Source organism: Procambarus clarkii, chromosome 62, assembly GCF_040958095.1.
Source record: "Procambarus clarkii isolate CNS0578487 chromosome 62, FALCON_Pclarkii_2.0, whole genome shotgun sequence".
In the NCBI taxonomy this organism is placed as follows: domain Eukaryota; kingdom Metazoa; phylum Arthropoda; class Malacostraca; order Decapoda; family Cambaridae; genus Procambarus; species Procambarus clarkii.
In genome coordinates, this window is record NC_091211.1 from 26,008,094 (window position 1) to 26,029,977 (window position 21,884).

A 21,884-nucleotide genomic window follows, 5' to 3' on the forward strand; every position below is an offset into this window, starting at 1 on the left:
ACCATATTTCCGGCAGTTGGAATATTACCTCACATACTAATACCGGCCGCAGATATACACCAATAAATATAATAGGCGATTTAGCAACTATTTACTTTTATTAAATCTATTCCCAGATTTAAATTAAACAATTCAAAATAATTAGTATTTACACAAAAACCATTGATTTACCAATTACTGAAGATGAGGGCGACGCAAATTGGTATCCAGGAGTTAGTCAACTGTTGTGTGGTTGTTTCATGGTTGCTATTTAGTGAGTAGTTCTACTTGATGGGGGGGGGGGGAAGGAAATTATCCAGGGAAAGTGCCAAACCAAAATATTTTAAGTATAACCAAACCAAATCTAGCCTAACTCTAACCTAACTATGGATAGGGTCGAGTGGATAATACCACTAATTACATAGTGGTTTTGAAGTACTGTAATTACCTCAACGGTTCATACCCCCCTGAGGACGTACACTGGCTGCCTGTCCCCCGAGAAAATTAGTTAAAACATTAAGGTTTTCCAATTTTAGTAATATGATACTGTACATGAAATGAAGTGATTGGGTATAATTGGTACATGCCTGACATGGATGAGCAGATAGAGGTAGTGTTTATTAAGGTGCAGATTGGCTGATTAAGGATTATCTAGATATTTGTGATGCTCTGAACAGGTACATTCCCTAACAAGGGAAAGTGTTAGGCATATTTGTTCTCACTGACCATTATTTATGTATTTACAGCACATTGTACACCTAAAGAGAGCTCTCAGAGTTGTGGAGACCAAGAATTACCCACCAAGACAGAACAGGCACCGAGTTGTGGAGATCAAGAATTACCAGCTAAGACAGAACAGGCACAGAGTTGTGGAGACCAAGAATTACCAGCCAAGACAGAACAGGCACAGAGTTGTGGAGATCAAGAATTACCTGACAAGACAGAACAGGCACAGAGTTGTGGAGACCAAGAATTACCTGCCAAGACAGAACAGGCACCGAGTTGTGGAGATCAAGAATTACCAGGCATGACAGAACAGGCACCGAGTTGTGGAGATCAAGAATTACCAGCCAAGACAGAACAGGCACCGAGTTGTGGAGATCAAGAATTACCAGCCAAGACAGAACAGGCACCCAGTTCTGGAGACCAAGAATTACCTGCCAAGATAGAACAGGCACCAAGTTGTGGAGATCAAGAAACACTTGTTGAGATAAAGAAGACACACGATAGCTGCAAGTGTGTACAATTTTTGGATTTATTAACTTATTATGGGTGGTGTTTCCATTACATTGTCCATTATCAGAATCTAATATACACCTTTGGTACACCTTAGCATACTTAGAGGTGGAGGGAAGTGAATTCAAATGGGCAAAAACGAACATTATATATATTCTATACTGGTGTGATGAGAAACGAGGTGATCGCCTGGGTAATTTGGTCCTGCATTCTTATCGGTTAACTGGGGCAGTATGTGTGGTGTAAACTAGCAGTTTTATCATGGTCTTGTTGATGGTAGGACTTACTAGGTGTAAGCTAGCTGTTGGTACTGTAATTGGATTAGTGTGTTTGATATGTACCTGTTGTCTCCTCACTTGGGTAAAACTATCTCCACTCCTTGTCTCTTAGCTTCACTTCTATTTAACTTGAATATTTAAATAAATAGGAACTAATACAAATATTTACCTTTATTACAGTAGAGTGGAAGATACAATTAGGAAGAGTGAAGAAATGAAATGGGTAAGTATATATGTAAATTAGATAATTGATTAATTATATTTGCCACAACCCATCCACAAGCAATGCTCATCTATGCATCAGCTGACCCCAAAGATGCATTCATCAATTTTAATGTACTGTGCATTATTGTGTCTAGTTAGGCCTAAATTAGGTTAGGTTAGATATTCAGATTCTGTTGGCAATGGTTTGTAGTACGTGACTGAAGCATTTACAGCAACCCATCCCCAGGCTGGATTAAGTGACTGGATTAGTGACTGGATTAACAAATAGTTGTCCTGTGCTGATGAAGATGGGATTTGCTAATACAGTACTGTATAGATGCATCGTTCGTCTCTCGAGTCTGTAGACTTAAGGGGTACAGTATTGTATTACTGAATTGATGCCTCAGTTCTTGCAGTTCTCCTTACCATGTGTCCTTCAACTCTGCTTTATTTTCCATTTTATCCAATACCTTCCTTTTATATCTCTTGTATTCTCCAATTTATATTTGATATATCCAGTAGTGACTGGCCCATATGATCCAGACACTGCGTTTTGTTCTTTGAGCTGACTCTATAGCGTAATTGTTGGAGATGCAGTATGAGGCATTTTTCTCATTGTAAATGCAGTATTTCTTATTGTTGTTTTCTCATTGTTAATGCATTATTTTCTTATTGTCGTGTAGTATATCACTAAGGAGTTTTTGTGAACATTTCATCAAATTTAATTCAAATGCTAAATGCAAGATTTGATGATAAAATAGTTTGTATTGAATTTTGAACAATATTTCCCTGATTGCGACACTTGTAACTTATTTTCTCCCACATTTTAGGGATTTCATTTATGGATAAAATCTTGACAGTATACAAAGTTTTGCTTCATTTCTGTATAAGATCTTTAGGGTCACTGACATAGTAGAATGTACAGTTTAGTATGAACTGCAGCATGCACGGTTTAGTACGAACAGTAACATGCACAGTTTAATATGAACAGCACTATGTATGGTTTAATATGAACTGCAGTATGCACAGTTTAGTATGAACAGCAACATGCATGGTTTAGTATTAACAGCAACATGAACAGTTTAGAATGAACAGTAGCATGCACAGTTTAGTATGAACAGTAGCATGTACAGTTTAGTATGAACAGTAGCATGCACAGTTTAGTATAACAACAGCATGCACTGTTTAGTACAAACAGCAACATGCACAGTTTAGTACAAAAGGGAGCAGAATGAAAGGCCATAAATGAAATTTTGAAGATTGATAGTACTGTATGTTTACTTCATCTACTCCATTCCTCTAGTTGAGGATACTGTGTCATTAATAGGTAAGTTAAATTATATATGAGATTATATATTGTATACAAAAATGTGATTATTTTGATTAATACTTTCAGAAAAAGAGTGACGGACCATCGAAGGCAACAAATGATTTGGCTATTTCATACCTCCAACAGTTGTGGGATGATATTCAGGAAGAGTTTATCATGAAAGAAAATGATCTGGAAATAATGTTGGAAGACTATGGAGATATCCTGTTATGTTTTAGTGTGACAAAACTTTGCCAAGATATGATGAAAGAGAATACAGATGTTGCCGATTGTGTGTGGTCAAATTTGTAAGTATAGTATAGTTTTCTGGATTGTTAATAGAAATTCAAATTCTAAAATTTAATTTTGTAATAATTAATTGATTTTGTCGCAGGGCAGGCAGCCTGTGTATGAATATATGTACATTAGGCTGGTATTGTAGGTCCCCTAAGGTCAAGTTAATGCATGCCATTTGAGAGCGAGATTAGTGGATGGTGAACATGTCCTGCAGTTTGTGGTCACAAGGAGCGGGTCGGCCGAGCAGACAGCACGCTGGACTGTGATCCTGTGGTCCCGGGTTCGATCCCCGGCGCCAGCGAGAAACAATGGGTAGAGTTTCTTTCACCCTATGCCCCTGTTACCTAGCAGTAAATAGGTACCTGGGTGTTAATCAGCTGTCACGGGCTGCTTCCTGGGGGTGGAGGCCTGGTCGAGGACCGGGCCACGGGGACACTAAAGCCCCGAAATCATCTCAAGATAACCTCAAGAAGAAGATGAACAGCAGTGCTGATAGCTTGTGCTGCCTGCACCAGCCTTGGGTGCTAACTTAGTACTGAGGCCTTCACACCCAGGAAAAGTGCCCACAATTGTTTTTCAAAATGGTATCTGTTTACTGAAGCCCTGAGAAAGCCCATGTGAGCACCTTGTATCAGCAGAACTTTTAAATCTTATGCAATACTCTAAAACCTATATGACTTGCACAGTGGAGTCAGACTAAAATCATATATGACTTGCACAGTGCAGACTAAAATTGTACAGTATATGACTTGCACAGTGCAGTCAGACTAAACTCATATTTGACTTGCACAGTAGAAGGGTTAAAGAAGGTTTCTCAGAAGCAACTAGGTGTCAATATTGTAAATTGATAGCGATTAATTTCATAAGAAATCATGTAACATTCAACTATCATCAGATCACAGTTTAGAATAGCAGTAATCAATATAATTTATCAAATGAAATTGTTGTATAAATACTGTGAAATGTTGCCTGATAATTACTTTAAATGTTTTAGGTCCGAGATAAGCAAAAAATTGGAGAAGATCTTGGAGGTTATTATTTGGCATGAAGACCAACAGGAAATTAAGGTGAAAAAGGATCAAAATTTACCAGACAAGAAACTCAATAAGGAAAAAGATTGTCCTTCAACCAACGAACAGCTCAAGAGAAAAGACGAAGGGTCACAGAGGAGCACCAGGATTAACCCAATGAGTAAAGGCCATTTATCTGCTGTAACCATCAGGGAGATGCTTTCTGCCTTGGGTATCTGTGACACTGCTACCTGTCAGGGCATGAGCCAAGATTATGTCTCTAGAAACTCAACTGCTAACCTAAGGAAGAGCATCTACGACTATTTGTTTAGCAGTAAGTTTTCCGTCAGTCACGCTCAGAACACAGAAAAGAGTAAAGAAGAAGAGTCCTTGAAGAGCAAAGACTCCTTTAAAGAGTTTGCATCAAAATATTTGATAAAAACCAAGAAAGAAAGTGATTATATTCTTTGCGAAGATCTCATGAAATACTATTGTTGCTGGTGTAATCAGGAGGATAAAGTTCCTTCAACTTCAATGGGAGGAGGGATACTTGCCTCCTATGGTATCTATGCTAATCGTTGTGTTGACAGAACCCTGGGTGTAAAACAAAAGTATGCCTACACTTGTGTTGCCTGGACAGAGAGGGCATTTCTTGAAGAATTGGTTCCAAAGGCTGAACAAGTATCTGGAAACACAACCGATAACATAAATAAGAGCTCTCATAACTTTCCTCTTAGCTTTGAGAATTCCTCCAAGCAACCTTCAGAAAAATCTAGAAACGCTCTCATCTTGAGCAAAGACTCCTTCAGTGAGTTTGCATCAAAATATTTGATAAAAACCAATAAAATAACGGATTGTATCCATAGTGAAGATCTCACAAAATACTATCGTTGCTGGTGTAATTTGGAGGGTAAAGTTCCTTCATCAACTGTAATGTGTGGACGGATACTTGCTTCCATGGGCATCCGTGCTAATCATCGTGTTAGCAAATTCCTGGATGTAAAACAAAAATATGCCTACACTTGTGTAGGCTGGACAAACACAGCATTTCTTGAATTGTTTCCACGTGTAGAACAAATATCCAGAAACACAACAGAAAATGTAAATATGAGCTCTTACAACTTTCCACATTGCTTCAAGAATTCCACTGAGCAATATCAACCCATAGAAAAGACTAAAATCAATCACTCCTCCAATAGCAAAAACTCCTTCAATGAGTTTACATCAAAATATTTGATGAAAACCAATAAAGAAAGTGATTGTATCCTTTGTGAAGATCTCACAAAATACTATCGTTGCTGGTGTAATTTGGAAGGTAAAGTTCCATCATCAACTTTAATGGGTGGACGGATACTTGCTTCCATGGGCATCCGTGCTAATCATCGTGTTAGCAAATTCCTGGATGTAAAACAAAAGTATGCCTACACTTGCGTAGGCTGGACAAACACAGCATTTCTTGAATTGTTTCCACGGGTAGACCAAATATCCAGAAACACAACAGAAAACGTACAAATGAGCTCTTACAACTTTCCGCTTTACTCCAAGAATTCCATCGAGCAATATCAACCCATAGAAAAGACTAACATCAATCACTCCTCCAATAGCAAAAACTCCTTCAATGAGTTTGTATCAAAATATTTGATGAAAACCAATAAGGAGAGTGATTGTATCCTTTGTGAAGATCTCATGAAATACTATCGTTGCTGGTGTAATTTGGAGGGTAAAGTTCCTTCATCTACTATAATGGCTGGGAAGATACTTGCTTCTATGGGCATATGTGCTAATCGTCGTTTTGGTGGATCTCTGAGTATAAAACAAACTTGTGCCTACACCTGCATAGGCTGGACAAAGAGGGCATTTCTTGAAGAATTGGTTCCAAAGGCTGAACAAGTATATGAAAACACAACAGATAACATAAATAAAAGCTCTCACAACTTTCCACTTAACTTTGAGAATTCCTCCAAGCAACATCAACCCACAGAAAAATCTAGAAACAATTTCATCTTGAAGAGCAATGACTCCTTCAAGGAGTTTGCATCAAAATATTTGATAAAAACTAATAAAAAAACAGATAATATCCTTTGTGAAGATCTCACAAAATACTATCGTTGCTGGTGTAATTTGGAGGGTAAAGTTCCTTCATCAACTGTAATGGGTGGACGGATACTTGCTTCCATGGGCATCCGTGCTAATCATCGTGTTACCATATCCCTGTATGTAAAAAAGTATGCCTACACTTGCGTAGGCTGGACAAATACAGCATTTCTTGAATTGTTTCCACGGGTAGACCAAATATCCAAAAACACAACAGAAAACGTAAATATGAGCTCTTACAACTTTTCACTTCACTCCAAAAATTCCACTGAGCAATATCAACCCACAGAAATGACTAAAATCAATCACTCCTCCAATAGAAAAGACTCCTTCAAGGAGTTTGCATCAAAATATTTGATGAAAACCAGTGTAGTAAGTGATTATATCCTTTGTGAAGATCTCATTAAATACTATCAATGCTGGTGTAATTTGGAGGGTAAGGTTCCTGCAGTCACTACGACTGTTGGCAAGATCCTCAGTTCCATGGGTATCTATGGTAGTTACCGTCGTGTTTGCAACTCACATGGCATAAAAGAAAATAAGTATGCTTACACTGGCATAGACTGGACGGACGAACCCCTTCCTCAGTTATTGGTTCAAAATTAAAAAAAAAAAGAATCAGGAAACACTGTTGTAAACTAAAAAATAAAGAACATCTACAACTGTTAGTTTAACAATAATTTTTCTGTAGTTCAATCTCAGACCATAGAAAGGGCTAGTGAAAAAGTCCTTGTGGGGCAATGACTCCTTCAAGATGTTTGCATCAAAATAGTTGATGAAAACAAGAAACAAGCTGATTATATCCTCTGTGAAGAACTCATGGAATATTACCCTCACTAGTGTCAATTAGAACACGAAGTACAGGACATTTATTCATGAAAATTTCGAGGTGATACTTAAAGCCATGGGTATTCATGTTCATCAACGCAAAAGTGGTTCTCAAGACAGACAAAAAGTTTGCTTACACTTGCATAATGTGGCAAGATTTGGTGCATGCAGAGTTGGGGAACTCTTCTAGTATTGCTACCACCCGCACCACACCAGACAGCATCCTGTACTTCTCAAGAAAAGGAAGAAAACAAAAACCAGATAATGAAACCAATAACATTGAGTGTCCATCAAACAACAAGTGTCGCAAACCAAGGAAGATTATTAAATTCTAGCAGAAAAGGAAGTAAATAAGGAATGAGGAAAGTTAAGCCTCACCTGGTCAATCATATGACGGAAATGTGTTAAGTGTGTCCAGTTATGAAACATTCTAAAAGGGCCAAGCTAAAGAAAATAATACTCATATATTTGAATTGGGGCTATTTGTGAGGAAATCAATAGTTTAAAGTTAAAAGGATTAGGCTTTTCTTAATCTTGTTTTTTTTCCTTATAAAGGAACAAACTTGAATAGCAAAGTTTTAGTTTGTTTGCTTTGTCCAGAGAAAGGTACCTAAACTTAATTTGTAATACAATATAGTCAGTAAAGAAATAACTAATTTGGAAAGGACATGTAGCATTCTCAGATTGAAGCATGACAAATTCCAGTGGAAGTTTATACTGTATTATTTTTAGATTTAATGATTTTCTTAATCTGATGTGTATACAGTACTGTTATTGGTATTTGAATCAACTTGAGTAATAAAACATAAATATATAATACAATATTTTAACTTAGAATTGTTATCATAATAGTCTTCTGTTTTATTTTTAGCTACGACATTTGTTTTTACTTTTGAATTGAAAAAAGATAAATTATAGACTAACTTTTCTATACAGTAAGTGATATTTACTCATATACAGCTTGCTGAATGCACTACATTTTTTTATACTATTGACCCCAAGATAAAAATTGGGGTGATTTAGGGAAACTTAAAAGCCCTTAGTATTGACGCTGTAGCAGCCACATTAAACTTACTGTACCAGCTACTTAAATTATCTCCAAGAATTCCTCATTTACAGGAATGTCACATGCCACTAACATCTGTAATGTTATCAAAAAATTCTACAAACTATTACTAACATCAAACATATGACAATTGGTAGTTCTCATCAACTGAATTATGAACAGCCCAGGGCAAGACACAGATTTCAGGTGGACAAGGATATAATGTGCCAGAATCGTAGCATTGCCAGCCAGTATTGCCAAAATGGGTTAAAAACAAATTTGGCTACTCAGCTCTCTCTCGCCTATTTATTGTCTGTCTCTACTTCCTCATCACAATTGACTTGAGAATGTTCCAGGACGGACCAAAACGTCGTCGTCCCTTCACCTTCTAGTGTGTGGTCTGGTCAACATTGGCTACTCTTGAAAGCCCAGTGATTGATTGATAAGATTAAGTCACCCAAGAGGTGGCACGGGCATGAGTAGCCTGAAAGAAAGCCCAGCGCTACTAAATTTTGAATTTTGCAACTGGCAACTCTTTTGGGGGCTATTACTAAAATAAGTTGGGCCAATTTGGGCTACAAATGTTAAGAAAGTCAATGTTTATTTATGCATTTGTAATGTTTAAGTAATGTGTGTGTGAAATCAAACCCATGTCCAACAGCCTGATTGACCACATCACTAACTGCAGGAGGCCTGGTCTGAGACCAGGCCATGGGAATGTTGATCCTTGGTACCACCAAAAAAAGAAACGGTAACCGCAAGGTAAGGCAATCTTTCCCAGGGAAGGGATAGATTTCCCAACCTTAACTGCCAGTAATGCTCACTGGAGTAATGTCTATGCATTATGCATCTTTGATCATGCAAAGCTGAATGTTATTTTGAACTTCAATTCCATTTATCTGCCACAATAGAAAGTGGACTTTGGCTATGAATTTTCTACACCTGCCCATTAACAGACACAACAATACAGTACCATAAACAGGAAAAGTTTCAAAGCATTCAACATAGCTGCCATAAATCTTTAGTGTGAGCTTGTCAATGAGTTTCTTATTTGCATACTATTGCATTCCTAGTAATGCTGAAATTAAAAAAAAAAAAAAGTGAAGAACCTAACATATGCATCAGCCACACACAGCCACCATTTGCAGAACTTATATAAGTTCTTGCTAACCAATCTAATCGTAGTGAAATTGAAAACCAGTGGCATTTACTGTTAACTATTGACTGGGCTAACATTTGCGAGGGACAAATTCTAACATTTGGATCGACATTTTGGACCAAAGCAATAACTGTCTAGAACGCTACTGGAGAGTCCATGCTGATTGACCTTGCTGAGTTTACGCTGAAAATATACAGCTTACTCACACACAGAGATCACACTAACATGATGCATCAAATGAACAAATCCACAAGGGCCATGACGAGGATTCGAACCTGCGTCCGAGAGCATCCTAGACACTGCCTTAATAGACTGAGCTACGACAGGGTTAAAAGGGTTGAAACCGAAGTTCTACTGAACTTACTGAATCCCGTAGCCTCTCCTTGCCTGGTTTGTGCCTCAGAGAGGCACAAACTTACTGATAAGTTTACTGATAAGAGAGAGCTTACTGATAAGAAATGCACTGGATGAAATTGGCAGTTTTGAGAGTCAGTGAAAAGTAAACTGAGAAATGAAATGGACTTTTGACATCAATTACTGAGAATCAAAACATCTTGAAGAAAACAGGACTTGTTGTTCATCATTTGAACCACCTATGTCTATGCTAAAATATGATTCTGCAATATACAAGAATGAGGTTGTTGGTGCTAAACAAGACCTTCTTGATAATAACAAACATTGTTCATCTAGGGGCCTGACAGCTGAGTGGACAGCACTTTGGATTCGTAGTCCTGAAGTTCCGGGTTCGATCTCCAGTGGAGGCGGAAACAAATGGGTAGTTTCTTTCACCCTGATGCACCTGTTACCTAGCAGTAAATAAGTACCTGGGAGTTAGACAGCTGCTACGGGCTGCTTCCTGGGGATGTGTAACGAAAAGGAGGCCTGGTCGAGGACCGGGCCGTAGGGATGCTAAGCCCCGAAATCATCTCAAGATAACCTCAAGATATCTGTGAAGACAGGGAGGGACTGCACACAAATAATTATGCTTCATGAAGTAAATATTGGTAAATTATCCTAGATCTCATCCTGTAACTACACTTAGATAATTACAATACACCTACCACACCACAGCCAACACAATGCATACTCCAGCCCAAACCATGTCAAATACTGACAGTCCTGTTTTTTACATATTCAGTACACAACCAACTGACAGAATCTTTCACACAGTATATAACCCACTCTTTTCTGAAATGTAAATTATTATTATTACATATTGTGATTTTTGTATAATTAGGTCTAGGTTGGATGTAGTATTTTGGTTACGTTGATTTAGGACGTATTAACACTACCTGACTGAATGTGAAGGAAGCCCATTTTGCATCACAGCCTCGAACAAGGCCAGGTGGACCATACCTTGAGGTTATCTTGAGATGATTTCGGGGCTTTAGTGTCCAGGCCTTCACCCCCAGGAAGCAGCCCGTGACAGCTAACTAACACCCAGGTACCTATTTACTGCTTTGTACCATAAGTACAAATACTGATTATATAGAGCTTTTGTAGTCAATATTTGACTTACATGTTGTGAACCTCACAACTCTGTTTTGATGATGGACTGGCCAGCAACTAACACACCTACCACAGCCATCATACCTACACCTACAAATCACCACAATCCCATGAACCACATTTACCACAGAAGGGAGGATACACACAATTCAAAATAGGATTCAACGGACAAAAATAGAGTGGCTAGAAAGGCGGGGTCCAAGAGCTAATAGCTAGATTCTGCAGGCACAAAAATAATAAATACGCATACCTAATGAAGGTGTACTAAGCCATTCAAGGAAGGTCTCACGCGGTGTCTGTTTTGGCTCGCTTACATTCCCGGGAAGCAACACTATATGACAGTCAAAGAAAATGGTGATGGTCGTTTCATAACTATATTTAGTTCATATATATTTACCTAAATATACCACTATCTCTTACGGGGGAGACATCTCCCGTCACGCAGGGTGCAGTCGCACCTCCACAGATCTCCAGTATCAGCTCTTGATACTGGTAATGGCTCAAAAAGGCCACCACTTACGGACTATTCATGCCCGTGCCACCTTTTGGGTGGCTTAATCTTCATCAATCAATCAATCACTATCTCTGTAGTGGCCTCGACGAGGACAGGAAGCCGGCGGCTTATTGAATGTCTCCACCATTTGTCTTTATGATTTTGTCGAGCTGGATTTTGAAATTCAATAGCATTTTGGCATTTACGGCTCATATTAATGCTGTTATAATAATAATAATAATAATAATAATAATAATAATAATAATAATAATAATAATAATTAACAATTCATTGTCTTGGAAGACAAGCAGCCAGTTTATACATACAGAATATGTTAGATTCATATATAGAGGTATTATATATATATATATATATATATATATATATATATATATATATATATATATATATATATATATATATTATAATAATATTAAGCATGCTTATATTATGTATTGCAAAGTATATGGAAATAAAATGACATTTTAATTTTGGATTTTTATTCAGAACAGTTAAAGCATATATATATATATATATATATATATATATATATATATATATATATATATATATATATATATATATATATAAATATAAATATATATATATATATATATATATATATATATATATATATATATATTAGTATATTTTGGTAGCAGTCTTTCCTGTAGACATATTTTATTAAATATGACCGAAAAAGTAAGATTAATAATTCTAACACGAATTTTCTCAATCTTTCGTACATTATGCTTCACTGTTGGAGGTAAATCAAAAATCACTTCTCCAAAATTCATTTTTTATTTCTAGTCTGACGCGACACGGGCGCGTTTCGTAAAACTTATTACATTTTCAAAGACTTCAAAGAAGAAAGAGAAAGTTGTGTATTTGTGAAGTCTTTGAAAATGTAATAAGTTTTACGAAACGCGCCCGTGTCGCGTCAGACTAGAAATAAAAAATGAATTTTGGAGAAGTGATTTTTGATTTACCTCCAACAGTGAAGCATAATGTACGAAAGATTGAGAAAATTCGTGTTAGAATTATTAATCTTACTTTTTCGGTCATATTTAATAAAATATATATATATATATATATATATATATATATATATATATATATATATATATATATATATATATATATATATATATATGTGTGTGTGTGTGTGTGTGTGTGTGTGTGTGTGTGTGTGTGTGTGTGTGTTTGTGTGTGTGTTGCACAAAAAGTAATATCAATTTGACAAGAGCACTGTAGTGGACATTACAATTATATTCAGTATATCCAACTCGTATAAGACAAATGTAGGCATAGCACACACACACACACACACACACACACACACACACACACACACACACACACACACACACACACACACACACACACACACACACACACACACACACACACCTCAAGGCATTTATAACATAGTGTTTAGGTCGACAAACATTTCAATATGTAATGTTTATTAAGATATATCCCCTCGTAGATTAACAATAATACTCAACATTAACATGTAGTGTGTTATTAAGATATATAGCTGTGAAGGACATCTTTGCCGAACATTTTTGAAGAACATCTGTGAACAGCATCTGTGATGAACAACTTTGAAGAACATAATAATGTACAGCTGCTGATGTGTAGCAACTGTGTTTATGAACAGTTTTAGATTTATTATGTGTTCAGATGAGTGTGAGTGGAGTGTGAGTGTATGTAAGGGTGAGTGTGTGTTAGGGTGAGTATAAGTGGTGAATGTGTGTCAGGGTGTGTGTCAGTGAAGTGTGAGTATATGTTAGGGTCAATATGTGTCACTGGAGGAATGTGAGTGTATGTTAGGGTGAGAGTAGGTGAAAGTGTATCGGTGGAGGAGTGCGAGCGTATGTTAAGGTGTATTTGTGAGTCAATGTGACTAGCGTGAGTGTGTCAGTGTGAATGTATGTTATAGTGTGTCAGTTTGAGTGTTTGTGTTAGTGTCATTGTGTATTTGGGTGTGTTATTGTGATCGTGCAAGTGTGTGTATTAACGTAAGTATATGTCAGCATTTATATCAGAGTGAATGAGTCATTTGAAGTTTGTGAGCGTCAGTGCGAATGTGGGGTCAACTTAGGTGTGTGTGTATCTTAAACTGTTTACAATTGCAATAAAATAATTATTGATGCGAGTGCTTGAATGTCCGCCCTGTGTTTGTCGTACAGTACACTATAGGGTTTCTCTCGCTCTGTGGTAGTTTATTAATCTTTCTCTCTTCCTCTCATTTTCCATTCTCTTTCTCTGTGTCTCTCTCTCTCCTCTCCCATTCCATAACTTACCACAGAGCTGGAATACTTTCATGTATGTGTATCGTTGTCACTACACCCATACAGACGTGAGCAAGATAGCAAGCCACATGACAACCCACCAACCACATATCCAGATAACACAAACATACCCCCCTCCCCGCCAATACATACACACACACACAATCTTAAAACTATGAATATGAATCATTTTGGTAAGCTCAGTCTCCCCCAACAAAGCCTAGCAAAATTGCATTAAGATCAACATGAATAATTACCATTGGTTTGTAAGCTTGTTATAATATCTAGACAATTTTACAACACCCACATTAGGCACCCGTCACGAAGTACAATAATAATAATAATAATAATAATAATAAAGTAATAAATATGGTTACTTAATACACAAGACGTATCGACAGTGCTCGTTTTCTGTTTATTAAAGTAGCAAATATTATTAGGTTAGGACGTCAGGTTTTAGGCTGTGTTAGGCTCAGATGAGCAAGGTTAAGTTCGGTTCGGTTAGATTGGGTTAGTATGGATATGGTTAGGATAGGATGGATAAGGTTAGGTTAGGATGGATAAGGTTAGGTTAGCATGGATAAGGTTAGGTTAGGATGGATAAGGTTAGGTTAGCATGGATAAGGTTAGGTTAGGATGGATAAGGTTAGGTTAGCATGGATAAGGTTAGGTTAGCAAGGATAAGGTTAGGTTAGGTTAGGATGGATAAGGTTAGGTTAGGATGGATAAGGTTAGGTTAGCATGGATAAGGTTAGGTTAGGAAGGATAAGGTTAGGTTAGCATGGATAAGGTTAGGTTAGGATAGGATGGATAAGGTTAGGTTAGCATGGGTAAGGTTAGGTTAGGATAGGATGGATAGGGTTAGGTTAGGACAGGATGGATAAGGTTAGGAAGGATAAGGTTAGGTTAGGAGAGGATGGATAAAGTTAGGTTAGGATAGATAAAGGTTAGGTTAGGTTAGGTTAGAATGGATAGTTAGGTAGGTTTTCAACTCCACTGGCGAGCTGTCTGTGGCAGGGCGTTACGTTGGGCTCTTAAGTAACTCTGGCGACAAGAGTCCCGCGTCAGACGTGGCGCTAATGGCCCACATTATGCCCTAATTAACCAGACTTTGTCGCACCTGAAGGCTTGAGGCAGAGTAACTAAAAGACATTAAACATATAGGTAACAGAAGCAAATATATAGATTACGAAGCAGATACATATATAACCCAATAAAATAGATAGAAAACCTAAAATAAATACATAAAAACAATTGAAAAAAAGGAAAACCGAAGAAAAAAAAGAAAAAAAAATTGAAAATAGAATAAGTGAAGCAAGTAGATAAATTAATCAATAAAGATGAATTAGCAAATATATAAGTAATAAAGCACTAAATACAAAGAGAAGTTTTGTGAATATCTCCAGATGTTTTTTAATTATATTTTTGCTTGAAGATTTACTCCTTAATGATTCTTCTTGGGTTTATGGGTGTTTTATATTGTATTAAAACACGGTTGACGGCTGAGAGCGTTGTCAATACCCTTAGGTGAATAATCATAATTATGTATACATTCTCAATGTTATGTATACATCTTGAACAGTATGTATATATTTTCAATGTTATGTAAACATCTTGAATAGTATGTATATATTTTCAATGTTATGTAAACATCTTGAATAGTATGTATATATTTTCAATGTTATGTAAACATCTTGAATAGTATGTATATATTTTCAATGTTATGAATACATCTTGAATAGTATGTATATATTTTCAATGTTATGTATACTGTATATTTTTTTCTGAGCAATAAACAGGCCTACTTTTATTATGTGTATTCATAATAGAAGTTAGCTTGGAATACCAAAATATTAGCATTAAAGAAATTAGTTAAGGAATTATAAATTGCCAAAATATGACAGAGCTGAAGATACCACAGCTTTTCATCACACTAACTGTGTTGTATTTGTACGCTGGGGATACAAGCGTACAAATTGAATACTTTTATCAAATAAAGCCTTCAATATGAACAGTTTATTGAAACCTTGACTCTGGGAGGATAAGATTGGTGTTCCCTTGTACACTTTTGTACAGCAAAACCGTACACAATGTATGTCTGCTTGGCACATCGTGAAAGACGCCGAAATAACGCCATTAATTTAATTTGTGAAGCAAATATTAGTAAATGAGATTACTTAAAGGAATGCAAATGCAAAGTCCATCGAAAATACATAACTGAAAGAAAATGGAATTTTAATAGTAATGGGAGAAGGCTTAATGTATAACCTAATGTATGCTAGAAGTGTATAACCCGCTGTAATTTCACACATTATAACTCAAAAAATATACGTAATACTTATATAGGAATTACATTTGCAAAGTATGTAATGCTTAGAACTACACTACTTATGTATGGATTCTGAGAAGGAGCACTAGGGAAGTGGGGTGACACTCGATGGTACACTTAACATATCTGTATATTATATCGTACACAGCAGCAGCTGTGTACAAGTAAACTCACACTCCAAATTCTTGGCTCTCCGGGGGATTGATCTCGAGCCTGTAGGGTATGAAGCCCTTCCTCTACCATACAGGCCAGGATGTTCAGTGCCCCAAAGTTCCCAACATAAATAAATATTATTACCCATGGTAATGTGAATCTCCAATATATATATATATATATATATATATATATATATATATATATATATATATATATATATATATATATATATATATATATATAACATGAAATTATATGAACTTGCACCGTTTCTATGTTTGGCTACTAATCAGTCTTTCATATATTTGTATATGAAGTTTGTGCGAGGGTGTGTAGAGACTGAGCAGTGGATTACCAGTCAGTGGTAAGGCTTGTGCATGGCCTCTACACCGGTGAGATACTGATGATTACACCAGATAATAGTTATACAAAGTCACGCCCTGCATCGTACTATACAATGATGGGTAAGGTTGAGTGTAAGCTATATTAGTGATTGTGTGACCTGTCTCTCTCTCTCTCTCTCTCTCTAAGCGTAACACAAACCGAAAGAGTTCTACTAAACTTATATAGTGCACGTTATACAAGCTGGTAGCCATATGTACGTTTTACGTAAGGTGCTCTTGCGTTATGTTTTTGGTAACAATGGGACAAAATGTCTTTCCTGACCATGTCTACAGAATCTGTAGTGCATGATTGATTCACATGAGAAAGTAGCTTGTGGGCTCCAGTTTTGGTAAGTGCTAAACTTCATATAGGTTCAGTGGAACATCTACATGTGTTGAGCTTGGGGTCTCCGTATCGCAGTAGCAAGTGTGAGAACAGTACTCCCAAACACACGGGATTTGTTTCCATAGCATTTCAATACTGTTCACTGGTTTATGACCTTTCGACATATTAATAATCTATACCTATAATTTTTTCATGTATTTTCTCGATTTCTCCAAAAGAAAATCTTAAATTAATTCCATTGTCCAGCAAGACTCTGTTGTTTGTTGCGTCAAAAAACTCTGCTTCTGCTTCTCTATTTTGATCAATGTCTAGGCATCTACCAACCTACTTTTCTCACTCAAGAGAATACCACTCAGCTAATTCACTCGTCACATCTGCCCCCGAAGAAATATATCCTCCAGTGACTTCCTTAAATGGAAATGATCTCTGTCACGTCATTATAAGTATAACGACACTCCTATCTAACAGTAATGAGCCTAATAGAATTGTTTTATCATCACACAAACTCTAGATGTCTGGTATTAAGGCAAGTCAGAAATTACCTGAAACTTGTAGCAGAACTGAGGGTTAAGCTCGACCACCCAAGGCCTCTCATTGGTGATAGTAGTCCCGAGTCAGGCCCATTATTACAGGCCTCTGATCACAGACTCCTGATCACAGGCCTCTGATCACAGACTCCTGACTACAGGCCTCTGATCACAGACTCCTGATTACAGGCCTCTGATCACAGACTCCTGATTACAGGCCTCTGATCACAGACTCCTGATTACAGGCCTCTGATCACAGGCCTCTGATCACAGACTCCTGATCACAGACTCCTGATTACAGACTCCTGATCCCACCTTAAGTCAATGACGTTCCTCTCCTGAGGAACTCTTCGTGGTTCTGCACCAATAAGAACACGTTTATGTCTGTGACTTTATACAAAATAAGTTCGTATGAACCAATAATATATAAAGTTGTCAGGAAATCTGTGATATATACAATATTAGTCCTCACTGGTGACCTTAAAGTACTGTATACACATTTACCTCAGAAACTTTAACTCTGTTGCCTGTTGCTGCAGAAATGTTTTCCGTGTTGAGGCAGTGAGAGTGATGCCAAGGTGATGAGCTCGGCCGTAGGACACTTCCCACGATTCAATAAACGTCCAGATGTCACTCTTGTGTACACAGTACGAGTGGTTGTTGACTGTTGAACTGGGTTGTGGTAGGTATGTGGGCCTGCGGGCCGCTCCAAGCAACAGCCTGGTGGACTAAACTCTCACAAGTCAAGCCTGAAGTCAAGCCTGGCCTCGGGCCGGGCTTGAGCAGTAGAAGAACTCCCAGAACCCCATCAGCCAGGTATCAACCAGGCTCCTGCCAGTCTCGTCTCAAGTTGATGTATTATAATTTGAGCTTTGAGACAAGCTTCGCCCCTGTCTGCATGAAGGCTTATATCAAGACTCCCGTTGATATTCAAGTTCTGCCACAGCTAGAAAACGTTGATCTGCTATGCTCTTAAGAGCCGTTTCTGTACCCTCAGTCCCAAAGTTGGTTGTTAGACTCGTGAGCCTCTCATACGAGTGTGGTACACCCGTTGACTTGTGTGGCAGTGGTGGTGGTGGCGGCCGTGGTGGTGGTGATTGTGGTAGGTGTATTGGAGGAGGAGGAGGCAGCGCCGTTGGTGAGGTTGTTGATGATACACTGACGGTAGAGGACCATGGAGGTCTTGGAGCGCTGTGTCACCACGGGCCTCTTCCTCTCTGCTGCTGCTGTGGTCGACACCACCGCCCGGGCGCCGCGGCTCTCCACCGGCACCTGTGAATTGAATTGAAATAAGTTTATTGAGGTACAAATACACACAAAGGGATGAGGTAGCTCAAGCTATTCTCACTCCGCAGCGGGACTTATGGAAACACCACAATACTCTCTCCATGTTTGGTATTGTTTCCATGGTTAGTTAGTTCATTTATTATGCACCCCATACCCATCTTGTGGGCGGTAGTGGAAAGGGTTACAGAGGCACATAATGGGCTCAGGGACTGAACCCCACAATTCATTTAGCTAAGCAAGTTACAATCTTGATGAGCTAGTTACAAAATTCAATATAAGTCGTCACATCAACAATGGGTTCGAGATCGACCTCAAGTACAGGTTCTAAATTAAGCAACTGACATATGTGGAGAGCTAGTGTCACAATTTATATGTTTGCATGGGGAATAAGTTTCCATATTAGATGATCCTATCTACTGGGTTGCCGTGTGTGTAATGACCAAGGTGTAGTTACGGGATGATCACCACCTCTCTCCACCACTCTCATATCACGCCTTGAAACTTCTCATGGCTTTGGTATCCACTCATTTCTCACTCAGATTGCTCCAACTGTTTACAACTCTTCACAAACGAAATTATTTGTGAGTGTATGTGTATGTAGGTGTTTTTCTGGGTGTATATCTATGTTATACACTATCGAATCTATGTAGTGCTTTGTTCACTGTTATCACACACACACACACACACACACACACACACACACACACACACACACACACACACACACACACACACACACACACACACACACACACACACAGGGTTCCCCACCTGCACCAAAACAGACTTGTGGCGCGTCTCAGCGGAGCCGGAGGAGCTGGAGTACACCGAGAACTCTGAGGAAGCTTTAGACTCCAGGGAGCACAGGTTCTGGGCCCTGACTGAGTGAAAGGTCTTGCAGTTGTTGTCGAGGCGGAGCGGAGAACAGCACGACCTTGACACCAGGATCGCCTGCAAGGGAAATGGGGTCAGCTGAGGTCATGTGGGGGTCGAACCCGGTCAAGTGGGATTAAATAGGTGTTGAACTGGATCAAAATGGATCATAATTGATGTTATACTTTGCCATATTTAGTCATTTGGGTCCAAATAGGGTGGCATCGAGACCAAATTAACTTTAAGAGTGATTTACGATGCGGTTTTGTTTTGAATACTGTTATGAGGTATTTCATGAGGTCTTTTAGGCCCAAGATGCTCACCTTATTAAGTCAGCTGACTGATTGATGAAGATTAAGCCACCCAAGAAGTGGCACGGGCATGAATAGCCCGTTAAGTCAGCTGCCGTTGTGCGTGATCTAATATATTCCTTCCCCCCTCACCCTCCCCCCCATCCCATCACCCTCCCCCCCCCCCACCACCACAACCGCCCCACGACCTCCTTCACCTTGAAGCCGGAGCGGAACTTGTCGTTGAAGAAGGCGTAGAGGATGGGGTTGATGCAGGAGTTGGAGGCTCCCAGCCACTGGGCGATGGGCGCCAGCACGTGGATGACCTGCGTCTCCATCTCCGTCAGCACCACCCCCAGCTGCAGGAGAGAGAGAGAGAGAGAGAGAGAGAGAGAGAGAGAGAGAGAGAGAGAGAGAGAGAGAGAGAGAGAGAGAGAGAGAGAGAGAGAGAGAGAGAGACAGAGAGAGACAGAGAGCGAGACATCAAAGCCAAAATAATTAAAGACAATAATATCAACTAAATCATATCACATGTATAAATTCTCTCACATCAGTTACAAGAATGTTGGCATCGTATCCAGCATCAGTCTTTACCAGTACGTGCACTAACTCTTACCCTAACACGTGCACTAACTCTTACCCTAACACGTGCACTAACTCCTGCGCACTAACATACACTGTCCCTCTGCCTCTGAATATGTCAATACGAGAGTTAATGAAACGGGGTCCTTGAACAACATGCATCTGAACCATTAAAGTCTAAGAGTAAGGCTTCCCTCCCACCATCCCTCCCTCCCATCTTCCCTCCCACCATCTCTCCCACCTTGGGGTTCCCTCTACGCACCTTGAGCCTGGCGAAGATGGCGTAGAGAGGGAGCCAAGAGAGCGCGAAGAGAATCACCACCACCAGCAGCATCTTAATTACCTTGATCTTAGACCTGTGGATCATCATGGCTACACCCACGTCCTGCTGCTCTCCCGGGAGCTTACGCCGCCACACCTGCAACAACAGGTGTGTGTGCTTGGTCATGATGCTCAGTTACACACCTGCAACACTGGTGTGTGCTTGGACACGCTGGTTAGCCACACACCTGGAGGCGGGTGACTATGGGGAGATGACATATACCATACAACTACACAAAACACCATACACCATACAACAATACAAGATAGAGGCACCATAGAACATAGAGGCACCATACAAGATAAAGGCACCATAGAACATAGAGGCACCACACAAGATAGAGGCACCATACAAGATAGAGGCACCACACAAGATAGAGGCACCATATAAGATAGAGGCACCACACAAGATAGAGGCACCATATAAGATAGAGGCACCACACAAGATAGAGGCACCACACAAGATAGAGGCACCACACAACATAGAGGCACCATACAATAGAGCATGCGGGTAGCAACAGTTACCTTGCACCAGATGAGAATGTAGCAGACGGAGATGACAGTGAGAGGCAGGAGGTAGCACATGACCATGTTGGCTAGCACGAAGTACATGTTGCCACTGTGGGGATCCGGCCACTTGTCTGTACACACCTGTCAGGGAGGGGGGATACGACAGTCTTAGTACTCCCCTCTACATACCTGTGTGCTCCTCTACACACACCTGTGATCCTCTACACACTTGTAAACTGATTCACAAACCTGTGATCCTCTACACACTTGTAAACTGATTCACAAACCTGTGAACTTCTACACACCTGAAAGGTGTTCTATACACCCGTAAGCTGTTCCTCACACCTGTACTGTCACCACACTCACCACTCACCACCACACTCACCACACTCACCATCACTCACCACACTCACCACTCACCACCACACTCACCACCACTATCTATCATCATCATCACACCTGAAGCCCATCTCTCAAAATTTTCTTACACGTGAATAATAATCAAAAGACTTCAAGTGAAAAATAAATGTTCAAAAATGAAC

The 21,884-nt window shown here is 39.0% G+C and overlaps 1 protein-coding gene and 1 long non-coding RNA gene across 4 annotated transcripts in view; both read right to left on the minus strand.

Moving 5' to 3' along the window:
- Nucleotides 1–11,680, minus strand: part of LOC138354286 (uncharacterized) — a 41,268-nt gene extending 29,588 nt beyond the window's left edge. Inside the window, exon 1 of the long non-coding RNA XR_011223537.1 lies at nt 11,199–11,680. This is a non-coding gene — a long non-coding RNA (uncharacterized lncRNA). The remainder of the gene's footprint in view (nt 1–11,198) is intronic.
- A 2,766-nt stretch (nt 11,681–14,446) lies between these two features.
- LOC123766584 (neuropeptide SIFamide receptor) overlaps nt 14,447–21,884 on the minus strand; it is an 80,887-nt gene continuing 73,449 nt past the window's right edge. For 2 of the 3 annotated variants that reach the window (XM_069308380.1, XM_069308379.1), the window contains exons 5-9: nt 21,358–21,483; nt 20,774–20,929; nt 20,148–20,288; nt 19,538–19,717; nt 14,447–18,751 (exon numbers count right to left, since the gene is read on the minus strand). In XM_069308380.1, coding sequence (XP_069164481.1) covers nt 18,509–18,751; nt 19,538–19,717; nt 20,148–20,288; nt 20,774–20,929; nt 21,358–21,483 — 846 coding nt within the window. In that variant the 3' untranslated portion in view covers nt 14,447–18,508. The remainder of the gene's footprint in view (nt 18,752–19,537; nt 19,718–20,147; nt 20,289–20,773; nt 20,930–21,357; nt 21,484–21,884) is intronic. The other variant, XM_069308381.1, reaches the window with a different exon arrangement.